At 26.4% G+C, this 20,194-nt stretch overlaps 3 protein-coding genes across 3 annotated transcripts; 2 read left to right on the plus strand and 1 right to left on the minus strand.

Annotated features, from left to right (window-relative positions):
* The first annotated feature begins 4,614 nt into the window (after nucleotides 1-4,614).
* OCT59_020160 (uncharacterized protein) lies at nucleotides 4,615-7,731 on the plus strand. The gene is made up of 11 exons (XM_025312625.2): nucleotides 4,615-4,807; nucleotides 4,868-4,957; nucleotides 5,044-5,448; nucleotides 5,532-5,615; nucleotides 5,705-6,087; nucleotides 6,169-6,264; nucleotides 6,346-6,441; nucleotides 6,525-6,839; nucleotides 6,949-7,041; nucleotides 7,114-7,324; nucleotides 7,398-7,731. Exons 1-11 carry the CDS (start codon nucleotides 4,652-4,654, stop codon nucleotides 7,596-7,598), a joined length of 2,130 nt encoding a protein of 709 aa, XP_025189239.2. The 5' UTR covers nucleotides 4,615-4,651; the 3' UTR covers nucleotides 7,599-7,731.
* Nucleotides 7,732-15,267: 7,536 nt separating this feature from the next.
* Nucleotides 15,268-16,308, plus strand: OCT59_020161 (uncharacterized protein; the record flags this gene model as incomplete). The annotated part of the gene is made up of 5 exons (XM_066148997.1): nucleotides 15,268-15,271; nucleotides 15,452-15,590; nucleotides 15,712-15,805; nucleotides 15,873-15,969; nucleotides 16,121-16,308. The coding sequence occupies 5 exons, from the start codon at nucleotides 15,268-15,270 to the stop codon at nucleotides 16,306-16,308; spliced, it is 522 nt and encodes a 173-aa protein (XP_065989952.1).
* Nucleotides 16,309-17,025: 717 nt separating this feature from the next.
* On the minus strand, nucleotides 17,026-18,829 carry OCT59_020162 (uncharacterized protein; the record flags this gene model as incomplete). The annotated part of the gene is made up of 3 exons (XM_066148998.1): nucleotides 17,026-17,675; nucleotides 17,743-17,817; nucleotides 17,884-18,829. The coding sequence occupies 3 exons, from the start codon at nucleotides 18,827-18,829 to the stop codon at nucleotides 17,026-17,028; spliced, it is 1,671 nt and encodes a 556-aa protein (XP_065989953.1).
* Nucleotides 18,830-20,194: the final 1,365 nt, after the last annotated feature.

Below are 20,194 nucleotides of genomic sequence, written 5' to 3' on the forward strand. Positions count from 1 at the left end.
ATAAGGAATTGAAATAGAAATTTTAATTAAAGTTGTTGTATTAAAAATATAAACAATATTTCCTATAATTTTTTTTATGCCTACTTTAAATGGAAGAAAGATTTTTAACTGTAGAATTTCTTGTTGATTTTGATAAAAGCAAATCCATTGAACAAACACCATTATATAAAATTGGGTTTTCTTTCACACAAACTGAAATTATAAAAAATTAATATTCCTAAAAGCAAGAAACTCAGCAATGTAGTATAGGAAAGAAAAAGTACAAGGAATTAACTATATTTTCCTATTGGATAGATCACGTTAGTAAAAAGAGGATATATCAATAAATCTACAAGTTATATTAATTTAAATATCAATTTTTATTAACAATTTTAATGCGCTTTCCTATAATAAATCAATATATTAGTTGGTAATCAAAGTAAATTAACCTTTTTGGATATACTTGTAATATATTAGTTAACAATCTTTATCAAATAATTTAATTACCTAATCTAAAACTGGTAAATCTTTTTCTCATAAAAAGATTAGTCTTTACAAAAAATGCTCTTTAAATATAACAATTTTAATAGACGGAGTTTTGCGAAATAGTTAAATATGTATGAAAATATTATACCCTTAACAAGATTTTTGAAAGAAAATTAATAAGCTATAATATGCTACAACTTATTCTACAGTTATAGGAAAGAGAAGCATCTATCCAGTATAAGTCTTTTATCTGCTAAGGTAGGTACATTTTTATATAGAATCCTTTAATTAAAGTCTAATAATAATTACAAAACTGATTCTGAAGAGCGAATATCAAATTATCAAAGCTTGTATTTACAACAAAAGCATACAGAGAAACTGGATTGGAAAGAAAGAATGAAGAATTAGAAGTTGAATACAAAAGAATTAAAAAATCACAAGAATTTGAGTAAAGGAAAAAATAAAAAATCGCATGCAATGGTGCTCAAAAAGTTTAAAAAGAAGTAAATGATAATATTGGTTTGCAATAAGTTAATGATGAACAGAATATAATATTTATGTACCTTCTTTTTGAATTGATTTATAGAATTCAGTTCATTATTTACTATCAATCAATTGGTTTTATTATTTAGTTTAAGACCGATAATTCTTTCTCGTGGAAAGGCCTCAAAAAAATGCATTCTTTAATTATCTAATCCAATTTGAACAATATAATTCTGAAAATATAAAAAACTATAGTGAAATTTATCATGGCTCGCAACAAAACTGTTTAGCTTGTTTCTTGAAATTTACTACAAACTATTTTCTATATTTATTATTATCTAGGCGCTTTAGCACATTTTTTTTGGCGCTTTTTAGACTACATGTCACATGATTAGAGTCATCTTCATGATGACAACCGATGATGACACTCTTTCTTTATTAGATGGTATTCGGTAAGTAGATATAATAATTAAAGAAGGAGAAAGGAGAAATGGACTTTCCCAACGCTATAAACTTCAAATCCGTACCTCTTCTAGAATCACCTTAAAGTTCATCAAAAAGGTAATGAACATTATCATGTGGGACAAGCATAGTTCTTCATAATAACTAATAGGTCTATTATATCTACAAGAAGGTTTGACGTAAACTTTCTTCTTTTTATCACTTCTACAGGGTCATACCAATTAATTTTGTGATATAGATATTAAATTCATCATCTTCTACATGAAGATATTTGATCCAAGTTCAACAGCGTTCATCAAGAGGAAGTCTAGTTTCAGCCGCTTCTTGCATAAGAAATAGGTGGTTTCTGTAATTATTAAGTGATCATGTTCAGTCTAGCATGCATATTGTATTTTTACACCATGTTTAGACAATAATTCTTTACACTTACCATATTAATAATTTAGACTATGTGCCAAGAAAAGAGAATCAAGAAATCGGTAGTTCAGCATTTATTTCGCTTTTAGAAGAGGTTAAGTTGGACTATCAAGATGCGACCGATTTGAATCATCCTTGAACCAACAGTCCGTCTTAAGAGTGGTCCCATAATTTGTGTTTGAGCTGAATCAATTAAAAGATGAAAATTGGAAAAATCCGGTGGTAGAAAGCGAAATTTTCCTGCTACCGTAAGTGAAGACAAGGAATATTTCGATCCTGAGATTATTCCTTCGAAAAAAAATAGCTAAAAAGATCATAATTTAAGCATGAGATCAATCAAATTGAAGGTATTTTTCATAAATAAAAAATTCGAAGCATTTATTTACGATTTTTCTAATGTGTTCTATTTAATTTAACGCGTTCTATTTATTTAATTTAATTCTTTATATGTATTTTAATTTATTCAAAATTATTTTTTCTTATATTTAGCGCGTACTTTTGAACTTTTTTTCATATGATCTCTTCCAATAATTGGTGTTTTGAAGTTTAGTATTCAAGATTTTTTTTTTTGGCAACATAAATAATAGGAAAGACATCTATATAATATACAAACTTAAAGTCCGATGGAAAAATGCACCATAAACAATTTGTTTTGAAATATATACAAGAAGATATTGCTGTATAGACCGATACTATTGTAATCGGAGTACATCGCAAAGGGATAGAAGCAAAGAATAATTTACGTATAGTATGTAACTAAGATAATCAGATAATTATGGTAATATATATAAATCCTATTTTAGATGATTATAGGGATGGGGACGGTTCGTTTTAGTTCCATTCGGTTCGCCGTCGGTTCCTATTAAGAAAAATATGAGCTACATGTGTCAAATTAAAAAAAAAATTTTGATTGGTTACTGTGCATTTTTTAAAATTATAATAACTTGATAACAACATTATTCGGAGTTATAATAAAAACATTTTTAATTTAATATATATATATTTGAATTCACTACCATACGAAGGAAATATTATCTTAAAAAATTATCTCCACTTGTTTTATGTAAACATTATTTCTTACACATATATCATCGTTTATAAATATTTCACACGAAAAAAAAAGAATGCTTGTTTTACGCGAATAAAATATTATCTCCACATACAGTATATACGCATATTAAAGTAATCTCACGTGGAAGACGGAAATATTATCTCTGCTCATTGTTTCACACAAAAAAAATACTAATTTTGTTAATAGTGAAATTATGAGCAATGAAGATAATATTATTTTAACATATTACCAAGTGATATATCTTCTGAACCGGAAGATACAGAAATTTATATTGCGAAGCATGTACGGTAATTGCTAAAAAATAATCCACTCGCTAGTTTCAGAGTATTCCCAACAAGTGAGAATGGTATTGTATTATATATAGTGTTGAAGGATGTTGAAGGATGAGGAAATAAAGAAGCGGCGTTTCCAGATGTAAATATTTGTTTAAAAGAATACAGTATATTGCGAGAAGAAATAATAATAATAATACTAATTTTATTTTAAGATTCAGTATTATTCAGTATTCTATGAGTAGAACCGGTGGTCGAGAATCTTTCCGAAGAATCGTTAATTTTCTTTTCTTTTTTTCTTCGCTTTTGAATTAATCCAAAATGGCGTTACCACCGATTTTTGACGTTCGGTTAGGTAGTAACAGAAAAATAAATAAGGATCAGTTAATAGTCGCAAGGCAATATGACGTTAAATATCAAGTGTTAAAGCAAATCGGATAATGTATGCGCAAATAATGAGATGAATAATAAAGTAATTAAACCGTGTATATATTAATTAATTTATAATCGGAATCAAATTGTGTATAGACAATTAAACGATATATAACAAAAGGTCAATATAGGATAATGAACACTTTAACGAAATGAGAATTATAAGAAATCGGAAACAAATAGGCAGGATTTATTAACACTTAAATACAATATTACTGCCTCTATCGGCGCTCTGTAATATTCGTATATCTATCTTTTGAAAAATAAAACCAAGCACTTTTTCTCTACTGCTACCCAAAACCTTCACCATCGGTCGAATATATATCGGCTGAAATCTGGTACTATTTTGCTTATCGGACAAATTTACCATCTGGCTAATTTTTCTTAGCCACCCATCTCTAAGCCTCCCCTATACCATAAAAATAAACTATTTAAATAAATATATATATATAAATTAAATTAAAGATATAAAACTAATATAACCAAATATTACCTATAGCTATATATCTAAATAGTAACAATAACTAATTAAAAGAAGCCGCAGCATATTATATACTAATAAAAGATTCCAGAACAATAGGAACAATACAAAAAGTAGACCATTGAACGTGCATGCCATAAGACGATCCCTGTAGTGTTATGAAATAACCTGATTAATGACTAAATGACCGACCAAAATGTTTAAAATGTTTTTCATGAACACGTGATCTTTTAATAGCGCTCCGGTCGTTCCGTATAATCACACTTCTTTACAGTCACATTTATGAGCCGACTTCTTACGTTATTACAAAAGTCTTTGTTCTTTAAAATTGCAAACAAAAAAGAAAAAGAAAAAAAGCATTTTCCAAATTAATCCATGATTGACAGTAATTGTTATTGTCCGTATTTTTGATAAAGGAGGCTAAACTTTAAAGTCTAGACACAGATCGACGGCAATTGTTTAACTTAATTAGGGATAATAACCCAAACAAAATATAAATTCAGGTAGGATCCCCCTTTTTTGAACTTATCTTTTTTCTTTTTTTAATCCTCTCCTTTGTTTAAAACTATGGATTTTGAACTTGTTCCAAGTAGTAATCCGGATATATGTGACTTCGAAGAGAAGGAAGCGTTGCTATGGAAGCAGCCGACACAAGAAACCTTAAATGAAGACCTCGAAGAACAACACAACAAACCAGTTAGCCCCCCTGACGAAATTTGGATTGTAAGTGAATGAAAAAATATTTTTTAAATAATAAAGATTAAAGATTTATCTTTTTTTAAGGTCCCTCCGCTATTTAAATCGATCGAGTCATATTTAGACAATATTGAAAAAAAAACAAATACGTTTATGATTCTTAGTAAAAATGAAGGCGTAAGCGAGTTTTACTTGAATAATAAAATACATTGCAGAACAGTTTCATTAATAGTATTATTAATTATGTTTTGACAATATTTTAGAAAATCGAAATATGGGGAGCGCCTGAAGACATTCAGGAAGCTATCATACGACTTAATAAATTAAACGATAATAAACTCGACTACGTGGAAGAACGCCGAAAAAATGAAAAACGTGAATGGGCTATTAAAACAAAGGAACCTGGTTGGGGAAAACCTGAAAAAGCTCCTACTAGTAAAAAAGAAGAAAAAAAGTTGAAGCGTAGAGAGGAACGAAAACGTGAAGAAGAAATCTACAAAAAAAAACCAGAGGAATCACAAAAGTTTCCCTTTAATGTATATATTGTCTTTCCCTATACCGAAATTCAAGCAACGATATTTTTCGGGGATAAAGAAGTGCTCTTGAATCCAGTGCGTGTTGAGACCAAATGTCATATATGGTATGAGAAGCGAGTGGGTGGTAAAGGCGTAAGTATTGTGTAAATAATGTTACATCTTTAGATCCTAAATAAATATATTAAGTTGTTTTTTCCTTTTAAAAACTTCAATAGATAATAAATATTGTCGGAAAAACAAAAGAATCAGTTGAAGAATCAACAAAGCGAGTAGGGCATATGTTTGTAAAAACGTTTAAAGTATGAAATACAATTTCTTATCCATGAATTACCCTACTTAATTTATTTTTATATTAATTTAATTTTTTTTTTTTTTTTTTTTTTGCTAGGCTAGATCCGTCCCTAACCATGGCTGGGTACTTCATGCCTTAGATCCACCAAACAAACCGTACCGAATCAGAATAACGGACCCACCAGATTATTTTTATTTACCTTACGAAAGATTAAATTCAGGCTCACAAAATTCAGGCTCACAAAATTCAGGCTCACAAAATTCTGGTTCACAAAATTCAGGCTCACAAAATTCTGGTTCACAAAATTCAGGCTCACAAAATTCTGGTTCACAAAATTCTGGCTCACAAAATTCTGGCTCACAAAATTCTGACCCACTAAAGTATAAGCTTATCGAGCCCGTTTACGAAGGAAAAAGGATATCAACCGTTGGAGGTTCTAAGGAAATAAACCAAAACTTCAATATTGATAAATTAAGAGAGTAAGCCTTTTTTTTAAAAAAAAAAAAAATCTTATCTCGAATATTTATAAGATTATTAAGATTATTTCAATAAATATTTAGAAATTATGAAAAAACTGTAATAGCGATCAAGGAATCTTTCCTTAAGGGTCTTGAAGCGGTCCACTTATTTGATGAAGAAATAAGAATGAGAATTAGGTATATTTTTACGCATAATATTTTTTTTTTAAGGATTATTCAATATTGATTATTCACGAATGCTATATAATTATTATTCAGGTTTGGTCGTATATATTTAATAAACTCCAAAAATTTCTTAATACCAGTTGAAAAACTCAATAATAATGTCCTGTCAAAATCCAAATTTGCTACATGGCAAGTGATCATAAGTCATTATTTTGTTTTTTATATAAATTTTTAATGATATTCTAGATGATTATTTTTTGTTTCTTTTTTAGTCTTGCCACCGAGGAAGAACAACTGAAACGTTTATTTGAAGTACTTTCCGGGGATGGGCAGCAAGAATGGAATGGTTCGCCATTTAGAGAATTTAAAATTTGCGTAGCGCGTAAAAACTTTGACGATAAAAAAGACTCTGATGATAAGAAAGAAGAATTGCCACAATGTATATTTGATATAAAATTTGAGAAGGACCTCATTAAGAGTACTGATAATGGTAAAAATAGTGAGAAATACGAGGGGAAGATCAGATTATGGAACGCAGTAATACACCAAAAAAACATATTAGACATCAACATGATGAGTATAGATAAGTTAGTATATTATGCATATTATTTAAATTGATTGAAATGTTTCTTAATGTATTTATTCATTTATTTATTTATTTAATTAAAAATATTAATTACTTTTTTAAACGAATAGTTATTCTTGGAAATTAAATCTTCAAACGGCAACTCGCCTACCTATTAGCTTTAAGTGTCCTCAAGGAAAATTCGTTAGTAAATTACGAATCTGGTAACTAGAATAAATTTTTTAAGTAACATTAATAATTCTTACTAATTAATTAATTTATGAATAATAAAATAGTCAACAAGGCCGTTTGGTTTATTCAAATACCGAACAAATAAGGGTTATATCAGTATGCGAAAAAACAAAACGGAAATTTTGGTGGAATGATAACTACGTTGTAGAAATTACAAAATATGAATATTGGAACCTATCAAGGAAAATGAAAGTTACTGGGATTGAGTTCCCTTTAAGTGATGAAAAACCGCCTAAAGTTTCCTACGGCGTGACTGTAAGTAAATTGACCATTATTTTCCTTTCTTTTATAAAGTTATGTATTCTTATTCATTATTTTATCGATATAGTTATATAAGTCGACTTGGGAAGATTATTTTGCCCATAATAGTAACTTAAAAGTTGGGGAAGCTCCCGAGTGGCATCCATATGAAATTATGGATGAAGAGATAGATTTGTGGAGTGACATAAAAAGATTTTTAAAAGTACTTCAAAGTAATCATCCAGTGCAAGTAAATAAAAGCTCCTACAAATCAGATGAACGACAGTAATGTATCAATTAGCTAAATATATTAGTATTCATTATTTAAATTCATCATTTCATTAAATTTAATTTTACAAGATATTACAGTATGATATTAAAGATATTTTTACAATAAATTTTATAAGTCATGAAAATTAATCAATATTATTTTGTATTTTTTATTGTTGCAGTTTCTCATCCATTTTTTTGACTTTAAAAGTTTAATCATTTTTGTCTAATATAATATATTTAGCAATTTTTAATATGATTGCTAAACAAATTTCGCATATTTATTTTATTATTTTTATGGGAGCGTCGACGTTTGTTATTAATCCGGTAACTAATTATTTTGGCACTAATCATTTTCTTTTATGAAAATAATCCTAATCAATATAATCAAAATTAAAATGTAACATGTCTATACTACCGAAGTGAAAAATATATTATATACGAACATTTACAGTATATGATTATAAAAATGTTATTATGGAGATTATTATAATATAAATTTATATTTATTTTTTATAAAAATTTTAATTATTAAAAAATAAAAAACATAAAATTCTAATAGATTTATTTAACCTTTGCTCGAGTTGATTAATTACATGATCGATTACGAACGAATAAAATTAATTATTTTAGAATATAATTTTATATTATTAATAATGGAAGAGAAGAAAAAGAATTTAAGATATCACTATAATATTCATTTCCCATAGAGTTTTCTTACTTCTCATAAGATTCACAAGTTTAACAATTAGGATCATATGATAGATCTAAACTTTGATAATTTTGATTTAAGGAAGAGAATTTTGGAACAAGCACATTTTTTCGATCTAATTCTCTTAATTTAATAATACATGAAACAATTTGAAATATGCAACAACCATGGAAACGTAAATAATTTTCTTTCTAATTCGTTAACGGAGATACTTACTATCAGCTATATTACAGTATTAAAGAATATAAATGATGAAAAATGATTATATACAAAATATGCAGTTATGCACTCCACAGAAAATAAATATTGTCATTAATAACTTACAATTATAAAATTTTATATTTACTATTTTAAACTTTATATCGACAAAGATTCAATAATAATATGCTAAGGTAATACAAATGGCACTACAAATTAACTGTACCAATATCTTTTTCAACGCACGAATATTCGTTTGCGAAGATCTTTAAGATTAAAACAGAATCGTCAAACAAGATTATCATCCCAGAATTAATTATAATATTATACTACTACAACAAAATTAATAAAAAAGAAACAATACGTGTAAGAAACAAAAAAAAAATTCAAAGGAATTTATGGTGAAATGTTAAAAATTACCATTATAGTGTAATATATCAAATGTATATGAACGTAAGATGAATAATAAAGTTTAAAATTTTATTGTATACTACGAACTCACTAAAAGAGTAAACTTATTAAATTGGTAAATTGGTTAAAGGGAAAAAAGTCACGTGCGATTAAAGAAAGTTTTTTTCTGTAAAGTAAAATTTAATAAAATTGTGTCTTAACGTATTTAGGCAACTACTAGGATCAACTAAAGTGATTTTTATAATTTTGTATATCAGATATATTAAAAGATCACTTTTCCAACTATTACGTTATATCAAAAGATTCACTATCTCAATTACTACGTTACATTAACTGTTTTTTCTTCTAACAATTAAAAGATCATGATGCTATTGTAAGATCTTGAGGTAAAAGATTTCATGATGGTATTGTGGGAATCCACAATAATAAATAATTGAACATATTTTCATTAATTTAATTTTGTCCTAGTAATGCTGGCCAACCCACGTAAGGCATTATAACATTGGGGCAATATTGAGCTGATAATGTAGGCCGGCGTCATCTGACGCAAATCGGCTCTGACGCGCAACATATACAAAAGAGAAAAGTTTTATTATAGAAAAAATTTGTGGAATTATACTGATTAATAATTGATTTTTTCGCCTAATTAAGTAAATTTCATGATAAATATGCAACCTACTATTTTCTTTCTAAAAAAAAAATAATAATAAATAAATTAAGTCGAAAAACAAGTTTAAATACTAATTATTAGATGCAAATCAGTTTAAACTCCTTAATATGTCTTTTGATTGAACTTTCAAGCAAGATGAAATTTTTCTTCAAGACGCTCCATGACCTTGTCCATACCACCGCCATTATAGATTCTAATCAATTTTCATTATAAGTTTCTAGTTGTACCATCTCTAGCCACTTTTTTTATCACTAATTTTTTTACAACGCTAGTTTATGCAATATTTCTTTATTTAGATCTGATAATAATGAAGGATTTGATCGTTTACTCATCGTTAATTCAGAAATAAAGGAAGTTTTGTTAATAAATAAGAAAATTCAGAAAAAAAAGTTTATTAAAATAGAGATATCCAAATGCGTAAGGAACTTAAATACAATAAGATACTTACTAAATTTAAGTAAATGACTCAAGCTTTTGTCAGTCTGATCCATTATTGCAAGTAAGCTTATATTTTTGTGTAACAGCTATAAAATAATTACATTCGTTATTAATTTTTCAACTCATAATAATTTAGCAAATTAGGATCGAAGTAAGCTTCACATCGCCATTGCAGTTTAGCATTAGAAATTTCTCTTAATTATTATTAGTTTTGAATACACGTAATCTAATTTATTTAAATATTTTTTAAAATAGAATTGTAGAATTAATGAAATAATGTTGAAATAATAATTTAGTAAAGTTTCCTTTTCTTTAAAAGTTGAAATTTTAATGTTTAACAACTAAAAATAAAAAGAAGTTTCATCATTAAAACAAAATGTTAATAAATCCGTAATTATATATTATAAGAAAAAATTCTTATTAAATGTGAAGCTATCACATACAGTATATCATGCAAAATATTAATTAATTGGTAATATTCCTATTCTCTTACACTTTCTGGACGACTTGGGCATACATTAGATCTTTTTATATGTTGGAAAACCGTAAACAAACGACATATAAAATGTATGGGCATATAAAATTAATGAGTCTATAAGCAATTTAATTAACACTAAAATATTCCAGATAATGTTTAATTCAGTTAATATAAATTATGTGATTTATAATTTCAGAACGTTAAATTGTCTTTTTTTATTATAGAAATGGATTTGTTAATACAAGAGCCATTTACTATTTGAGTTTTTACACCTCATCAAAGATTAGTAAGATTGGTATTTTTTGAAAATACTTTGTATTTTAAGTATTAACAAAATGTAACAAACCTAGATCTCTTATGTAACCATCTTAACCATTTCGGGTTAGATTAGTTCTCTTTCTTTTTATGATCATTGATCAAATCGCAGTTGCTTACGAATTTTCTTTGTCACAAAGTATACAATCTTACTAAAATTCAAGGAAAGTATATCCCAAAATTGGTATGTTATGGTTATTATGGGGTGGAATGGGTTATGTTATAGGTATGACAATTGTTGGTACTGTGTTGAGTTTCCATAAGATAGAAAAATGGCAAAGAATCGGTCTCTCAGGATATTAAAAATAATTCATAGTCACAACATTCTTCACAACGATATTCGAGAAGAAAATTTCTTATTTAATGACGAAGGCAATATATTTTCTATTGACTCCGGAAAGTCAATTATAACTGATAAAAAGAAGTTGTTTCATCAGGAGGAATCTGAATTATCTATTTATTGAAATGTTACATGTAATTAAATATTGTTATGTGAATATCATTATCTTGATAGTATCTTGATTGTAACTTTCTATATTACACGATTATATTAATTAATAAAGTGATAACTATTTGTTATATTATGCAAAAACAAAGTTAAATTTATAACTGTAAATTGAGCAGCCATCCCGCCCCCGCTTCTAAAAATAAATTATACCAATTTTAGGTCATGCTATTTTAATCATATGAGAATTTTGAACTAGGGCCATATTACAAGTAATTTTTATTTAAAAGTTTTATAAAGTGGCTTATTATTACATTTATACTTTTTTTTTTGCGTATATTTTGGCAAAAAATAAACGCGTTAAATTACAATATTTTCTTTACAAAATCGTACATTTGTAAATAGCTAAACATTATATTATACCCATTTATTTCTAGACATATATTTAACATGTTTATATGTATAATTGTAACTAGAAGAAAATTAATTACGTGGTAGAATGTAATAAGCTTCAAACATATTGATTAGAGTATTCTAATTTTCTAACCTTACCTATGATATTATCGTTCCTCATACTTTTAGAATTTAGGCAACAAAAATATTTGGTTACTTAGCTAAATAAAAGTATTAAATAAAATGTCACAATATATCACATGATTTATGTGTTGTGCTTCAGAAAATGGGATGAGATAGGAAGAAAGTGATACAAATCAATCCCATATCATATGAATTATTAGTAGTGTGGCAGAGCATAGTGTGTAATTCAACTGCACCATACAGCTCTTGACAACAACTTGGCATACAAAAAGAGATGTAAATTTTATCATAAATTATCAAAGCCCAATACATAGCCACATATTATTATTATTATTATTATAGCTTAAAAACATAGCCACTTATTATCAATATAATTCAAAAGTCTAAATACAGGAAAACATGTATAATTAAAGCTTAAGTTATAGCCTCATTCTAAAGTATAGCCACACATATAAGAAATACATTATAATATTACTTTAATTATGATTTAATATTTAAATAAGATACTTATTAATTTGAAATATATAAGTTTTATTTATTAAGAAGAATACTATATATATTAATATTATTAGTTGTAAATTAATTAATTAGCAGGACTTTTATAAAATGTTTTTTAATATATATAAATAATTTTGCCTATAATTTTTTTTACTGTTTTATATATATTTGTAGTAAAGCAAAATTACTATATAAATAATAATTGACTGATAATGCAATATTATGACAAAGGTATAAAACCTGTTATTCACTTAATTTTATTGAATTAATTATATTAGAAATTAAAAAACATCAACTTTGTAATTTACTTATCTACTACTACTTTATCATATGATCATATAATAGCACTCCTGTTACAAAATTTTAGAATAATTCTGCACCAACATCTAATCCAACAGTTAGATCAAACCATTTATTACAGATATCTTTCATCGATAATGTAAATTTATTAAAAAAAACTCCTTTTTTAATTATATATTTTTTATATATATATTTAATGAATTGTTGTGAGTAAAAAATCAGTTATTTATAATAGGCTTATTCCTATGGCTTAGTTATAACCAAATTTAGATTTAATATTAGTAATATATAAATGGATTATTGGATTGTTATCAAAGACTACTAGTGATACTCACCAATAATATTTTGACAATAAGCCACATAATCTGATATTATTATATATAATCAATCAAATGAATTTTTCTAAAAATTATTTAACAGCCTTCAATTTTTTTTATATAATATCTATTTACAAACATGCCAATATAGAAATTATTAATGGATTATTTATACACCTGAATTGCAACAAAATGAATATTAGCAAATACTATTCCAATTTTTAGATCAATGAACTTTATTCATACCAATCACACTATTATTACTATTATTAGAAGAACAATATAAGTACTTAAGGATGGATATGAGCGAACTGATGAGAATAAGCAATATATTAAGAAAGAAAAAGAAGATTTGCAGGAAAGGATGGTTCAATTAGGATGAGATAAAAGAAATTTGGATGGTTAGGCATGTTTATTTGGAATATATTACTACTTTATAAACAATATGATTTATTACCACTATACCAACTACAATTATGACATTAATTATAATAATAGAAAAGATTATTCTAATATATCACAAAATCCTCAATTCTAAATATCAAAATTGGGGATTATTAATGAATTACTTATTTTTCTTATACAACTGCACCAGACAAATACTGGAACAGTTAATGAAATAGGCAGTAGTAACAATTTTAATACTTTTAATATTTAAGTAAGAAGGTTGATTACTTATAGAAATGTTTGGCATAATATAACACACAAAACATGTTGTGATAAAGGAAAAGATAAGGACCAACACAATAAAGCTCTTCAAATTATAGAATATAGATATAGTAATGGGTATTAATGCAGATTTTCATATTGGAAAAACAGAAATATTATACTTTAGCACTCACAAAATGTGCAAATCTTTTGTATAATTAATTCAAGAAAATTAGGAAGATTAAATTGTTAAAAATAGATTGTAATGTAGGGATTGCAATTATAATTCAGTAAATTTATGAAGGAAAAATTTGGGAAAATTTATTTGACATTCCAAAATGTAGACCTAATTAATTACAAAGATATTTATGATATAATTAATTTACAAATAATAATCCTGAAAAATGGTCATTAAATATGTTCTTAAAAAGAAAAAAACATAACCAAGAAACAAACATTAATGTATCTTGAAATAAGAGTATAGGATTTACAAAGCCAATATAAAAGTATTCATGATAATATTAACACTATATTAAAAATATTTAAAATATATTAAATCAAAGTCTAGGAAAGAGATGAATACATTCAACAACTTCGAAATGAAAGGACCAATGAGCATCTTGCATTACGTCATCAACTATCAGTTCTGAGAGAAGATTGTAATAGGTTGCGTCGTGAAAGAAATTCTGCTCATTCTGCTCTTCATAGAGCTGAAGGAATGGTTTAAAGCTTAGATATAAATTACAACTATAATGGCAAATATATTAATGCCAATATCACAACCACTGACAACAAGAACTACTATTAAATGATAAATTGCTACACCAAGGAAATCAAACAAGCAAAACGAACAGTCACACTACAAGTTTACAAATACCATATGAGTTTTATTTTTATAATCTTAAATCTTGATTAACTTATTATCATTATTCAATTAAGTAATAAAGATTTATCAATAATTTTGATAATACAGCTAAAGAGTGTTAAACGTTGAGGGTGAATGATAGGATGAAGAATAGTGAAAAGCAGAAAGAGGACGATATCATTCTTTAGCATAAATATTATTTATTTTTATTTATATAAAATTTCTTTAATTCTCTTTTTTAAACACATTAAAATTAAATTTATATTTTATTAATTAAATATTTAATTTCAAAATATATCACTATTATTAATTATTTGCAATAATGCTTGAATTCAATAATTAGTATATGAAGAGCATGCTAAAAGTTCTCAAGATGCCATTCAAGAATCCCAGACACAATTGAAAGAATCACTACAAAAATCCAACATGTCTTTGAACAGCATGCTCAATGAGAATAAATCAAAAACAAATGAAAAAGGGATGTATGATTAAGCATTATTTTTGAAGGCTGAAAAAATAGCGATACAAGGTATAATACAATTCAGTGACCCTGAACATAGCCATGTTACTTCACTGTACAAAAATATTTTGATGTCGCTAACAGAGGAGTTATCTTTAACCCACCAATAGTTACTAATGTTGATGGATGTAAGGGAATTCCGGGAGATTAATGGTTGATCTTACTTTTTTGTCGACATTGATCAAAGAATGTTGATCAGAATATTCTACATATGAGCGGATTCTGACTTATTTAATAAGCCACCAGAATGATTGAACCCTGATTTAATTGGTTAATCAGTACCTTTTAAACTAGCAATTTTTTTCTATTCATTGCTTTTTTGAGCTAAATTTCAGTATGGGTAAGTTTTTTGCTAATTATAAAAGAATAAAATATTATTTTTTTTATTTTGTCTCATAGGAAAGCTATTTTTTTTTTGTAAAAAAAATTATTCCTTTCTTTGTGAAAGGCTAACTTTTTATTCCTTTCTTTGTATGAAAGGCTAATAACTATTTTTTTTTTTTTTAATATTAAAAAATAGGAAAGATAAAAAGCCCCTATTGTCATCAAAACAACTTACAAAAGTTATCATTATTTTTTGAAAGTGATAATATTGATAATTTAAAAGGCATCAAATCAAAACTAATTAATGATTGGTTAGCAGCTACATTAAATAATGGGTAGTAAAATAATTAAGATTAATCAATGTTTTATTTAATAATAATAATTTTAATAATTTTAGTTATGGATTGTTTCATTTTGATACTATTGAGCAGAAAGATAAAATTTTAATTTTGTAAGAAACAAAGATTTTATTGGACCACATGCAAAAAGATCAAATTTAGGTTATCAACAGCTCCTGTGGAAGTGTGGAAGTGTGGAAGTTGGCGATATAGTAAGTTATTACTAAATTAATTATTAAAATTTTTTTCTAATATATATGTAAAAATTTTTTGTTATAGGAATTCATTTGCTCCTTGAAAAAAAAAGTAAAATCAAAAATAACTTCAATTTTCAAATCGATGAAAGACAATAAAGCGTCGTCCAACACATCAAAAGGTAATACCGCATCGTCCCATCAGGTAATATAGCATCACCCAACAGATCATCAAAGGGTAATACAGCGTTATTCAATGCTCAAAATCTATTCATTGGTGACCTTTTAAGTTTCTAAAAGTAATTATTGTAATATTTACTACCTATCCTTTAGAGATAAGAATAAATTTAGAGTTGAAGAAAAGTAAATTAGAAATTGAATTACAGGAACTAGGGAAACTAGAGGACAAAATTCAAAAGATTAAAGCAGATCTCCAGAAAATTGAAGGAGTTCTAATACGGCCTTACATGGTCGTGTTCTCATTAATTCAATTTCTAACATATAAGTTTTCGCATCAGTAAATAAGTATTTGATTCTTTTAATAAATTTATTATTTTGTTATTTTTAAATAACAATATGCTTTAAACATAAATATATGGTGTAAATTTCAAATTTTTAATATTTTTTTTAATAAAAATGATTAAATCAAATAAAAAGGTTGTTTTTTATTTCTAAGAAACCGAAGTCCAGATCCACATTTTATTTAGAATATTAATAATTTTGAATTATAACTAGCCAATAAAATAGCGTGGTTAAAAATCCTAAATAAATGGCCAATAGAAATTGATCTTTTTTTATAAACAAAGATTAAAATTACTATTGACTATTCATTATGTTTATTTATAGACTTTAGGATTTTTAATCATGCTTAAATAAATATTATTATTTAATTGAAAATATTAAATATTTTCATATAAATAAATGATTGCTTCATAACTTATAATAATGAATAAAAAGATTTTTAAGACGTAAAAATTCATTAAAACTTTTAATAAAGAATCTAACTTTATTCATATAAATAAAATATGCTTTGGCTCTTTATTTTATCATGCTTTTATTTGTTTTAATAAAACCTAAGAAATAACATACATGCATTCCGTTTTGTCATATCTGTAAAGCTAAAAATTCATGGAATTATTGGTAAAAAATTACTTATTTAATGATCCCATTCCTTCTTTTCTAAATAAAAGTTCACATTATAAGGAGTTAAATCCCAATTATTGAAATTCAACCCTTATCTATTGCTTGTTTTGTAATGACTCCTTAATTTGTCTCTTTGATTGAAATTTTAAGCGAAAAAAAAATCTTTCTTCAAGATGCTTCGTAACCGCGTCCATACCACCACTATCAAAGATTCCAATCAAATTTTTAATATAATCTACTATTGAGCCATATTCTTTAGCCACCCTTCTTATACTCAACTTTCTTACAATGTTATCCAATTTACCAGGAGTTACCTCAGGATTATATTTCATAGCAAGACTTGCGATGGCTAATTCCTGTATAGCATTCGCCATGATTTTATTACATTTTCTTTCCATTATATTATCTGTTATCCCATTATTATTTGGTAGATTCGGATTTGATGGTGAAGTTGTTGAAGACTGTTGGATCCCCTGATTAAATACAACCTCGTTCAGATGATTGGGAGCTATATTAGTTCCCATTTCCTCTATTTTCATCATTCTATCACTTCTCTGTATTTTTCTTTGAGGTAGTCCGCTTGAAAATTCGGGTAAATAATTGAATTTTCTCTTATTATTAATATTAACGTAATTAGAATCATGACGGAGGTTATACTTGCGCCATACTTGGCTATCTTGAGGATGGAATTCATTTCTACAATAGGGATTCAAGTATGTCTTAACTGATTTTTGGTGATTTATTTCTAGAACATACGATTTTTGAATTAATACAACAATTTCTTTTCAAAAAAAGAACATTAATCAACTTACCTGCATTTAATAACTTCTCATAAAATACTGCAGCCAACTTCTCTAATTTAAAAAAATCCGGTCCATAAACTTTTGCTAATAAAAACAGAGTTAAATTTTTTGTTTTTAATGAATAAAATCTTATGAAATCGCTTTAATTACCTGAATTAATCCTATTAAACAAAATTATACTCAATTGATGTAGCAATACACAAGAATTATTATGATAGGGTTTAAGATAAACACTATCAATTTGAAATATTTCTTGATATTTATTAGAAAAATCAATCATGATATTCAAAATATCAAATTCATAATTATATGAATTTAAAAATCTAATAACTTTTTCAACAAAACTAACTGATGGTTTAAATTGCTGTTCCACAGGTACTTGATTCAACACATGTCCAGTTTCGGGTAATTTGTTTAAAGGTGCTTGATTTAACGCATGTTCGGTTTTGGTTAATTTATTTGAAGGTGCTTGATTCGAGGCATGTCCAGTTTCAGTTAATTGATTTGAAAAATATACCGTAGGTTGAGGGATATTATCATCAATTTCCATATCAATTTCTTCATCATCTTGCACAGTAGTTGAAGAAAATATATTATGAATATTACTTTCAGTAATATCGATATGCTCACGTTCTTTATTTTTAGCTTCATTATATACGCGTTGATTATCAATGTCAATATCACTATGTTCCCTTTCTTTACCTTTACTAGACGCGAGTCGATAATCATTTCTAATAACTGTATGTTCTCGTTCTTTACCTTTACTAGATACTATTCGATTGTCGGTTCTAATATCTCGTTCTTTATTATACACGGGTTGATTATATTTTTTAATATCGTTATGATCTCTTTCTTTATATTTAGAATTATTAGAGACAAGTTGATTATCAGGGCTAGTTAATATAGGTATTATTTTAGGAACTGAAGGCGAAGGAAGTGCCATAACTTTATTAACAGGAAAATTAGTAAAATGATTTGTTGTTGTCACAGGAAGAGAAATAAAATTATTTCTCGAGCTATTTTGTAAACTTTTACTTGAGTGATTGGAAAAAGGTTGTGTATAAATGATTTTCGAATTAAATGAGTTAGAACCCATTATTGGAAAACGCTAATAGAATTAAAAAATTTTTTTTTTAAAAAAAAAAGAAAGTAGAATTAGAATATTAGTCATAATCACGCTATATATACAATTGTTTATGCGTAGCTGCGTAGTACAATTATTTTGATCGGCATTATTATAAAATTTTAATCACTAGCTTATTCACATAATTTTCTTTTTCATATATAGTTTTATTTACAACTTACTGAGATCATTATTAATTATTAATTCTGTAATATATAAATTAACAAGCATTACAACGTATTTTATCAAGATTCAAAGTGTGATTAAAATCTTGAAAATTTAATTTTTAACCCTTTAAATTGTAAATAGAATTGCAATTAAAAGAAATGACGCGTATAATTTAAACCCTATACCAAAATCTTTCTTTAGTTTTTATGATTAACGTTAAATAAATACCCATAACAATAAAAAAATAAAACATAATAATATTACGTAGCCTTGGAATAATTAAAATTCATTGATATTTTTTTTCTTTATCTCAATATTCTTTATTATTATTATATTTCGCCTGTTATGAGAAATAAATAAAAAATGACAATAAATATTAGCAAATTTTAACGCAGTTTTTAAAATAAGCTGAAGTTTAATATTGTTGATGTTGATCAGCAAGATTCGGCCAAAGTTTATCCAAAGCAGAATTAAATCTACAATGGTCACATGAAAGTGGATCGATCTCTCTTATATACCTAAACAGTTGAAAAGCTGTATTTACGCCATTGGGCGGATTAACTTACTATGATAGCATACCTCACTTGGTTTTACGTTGTATATGACAAGAGCTGCTGAGATTTACTGGACAACATATGGGTAATGGCTTTACTAACAGGATCCCATAAAATTTGTGGGCAGCTAGTTATTTAAATATACATGTTGCCTGTTGAAGACTTGAAGGCCATAGCATCGATATTCTTTTTTCTTTATTAGAGAAATTTTTAATAATATTACAACTACTATAAAATTATATTGATTTATCATTTGTTATCCTTAGCATAAATATGCTTCTTTTATCATAATCTTATTGATAGATTACATTTTAAAAAATTGCAGTACAATAAAAACATTTTTCTTGCCAAATATTTGGATTACCGATCCAAAATTACCTGGACATAGTGAGGGTTCATTATATTAAGTTCTGGTTGTATACAATCAAATGTATTATATCATCATGTTATCATCTTAAGGCAATTTTATTGACAAAATATATAAATATGGACCAGAGATCGATTATTGTATTAGACCTACATGTAAAAATATACTTTACATACATACATGATAAGAAAGAGATAGCCAAAAAATAAATAGGAATAGAAAATCAGACATTCTACAATAAGATGACAA

Source organism: Rhizophagus irregularis, chromosome 3 (assembly GCF_026210795.1).
Source record: "Rhizophagus irregularis chromosome 3, complete sequence".
NCBI classification, from domain to species: domain Eukaryota; kingdom Fungi; phylum Glomeromycota; class Glomeromycetes; order Glomerales; family Glomeraceae; genus Rhizophagus; species Rhizophagus irregularis.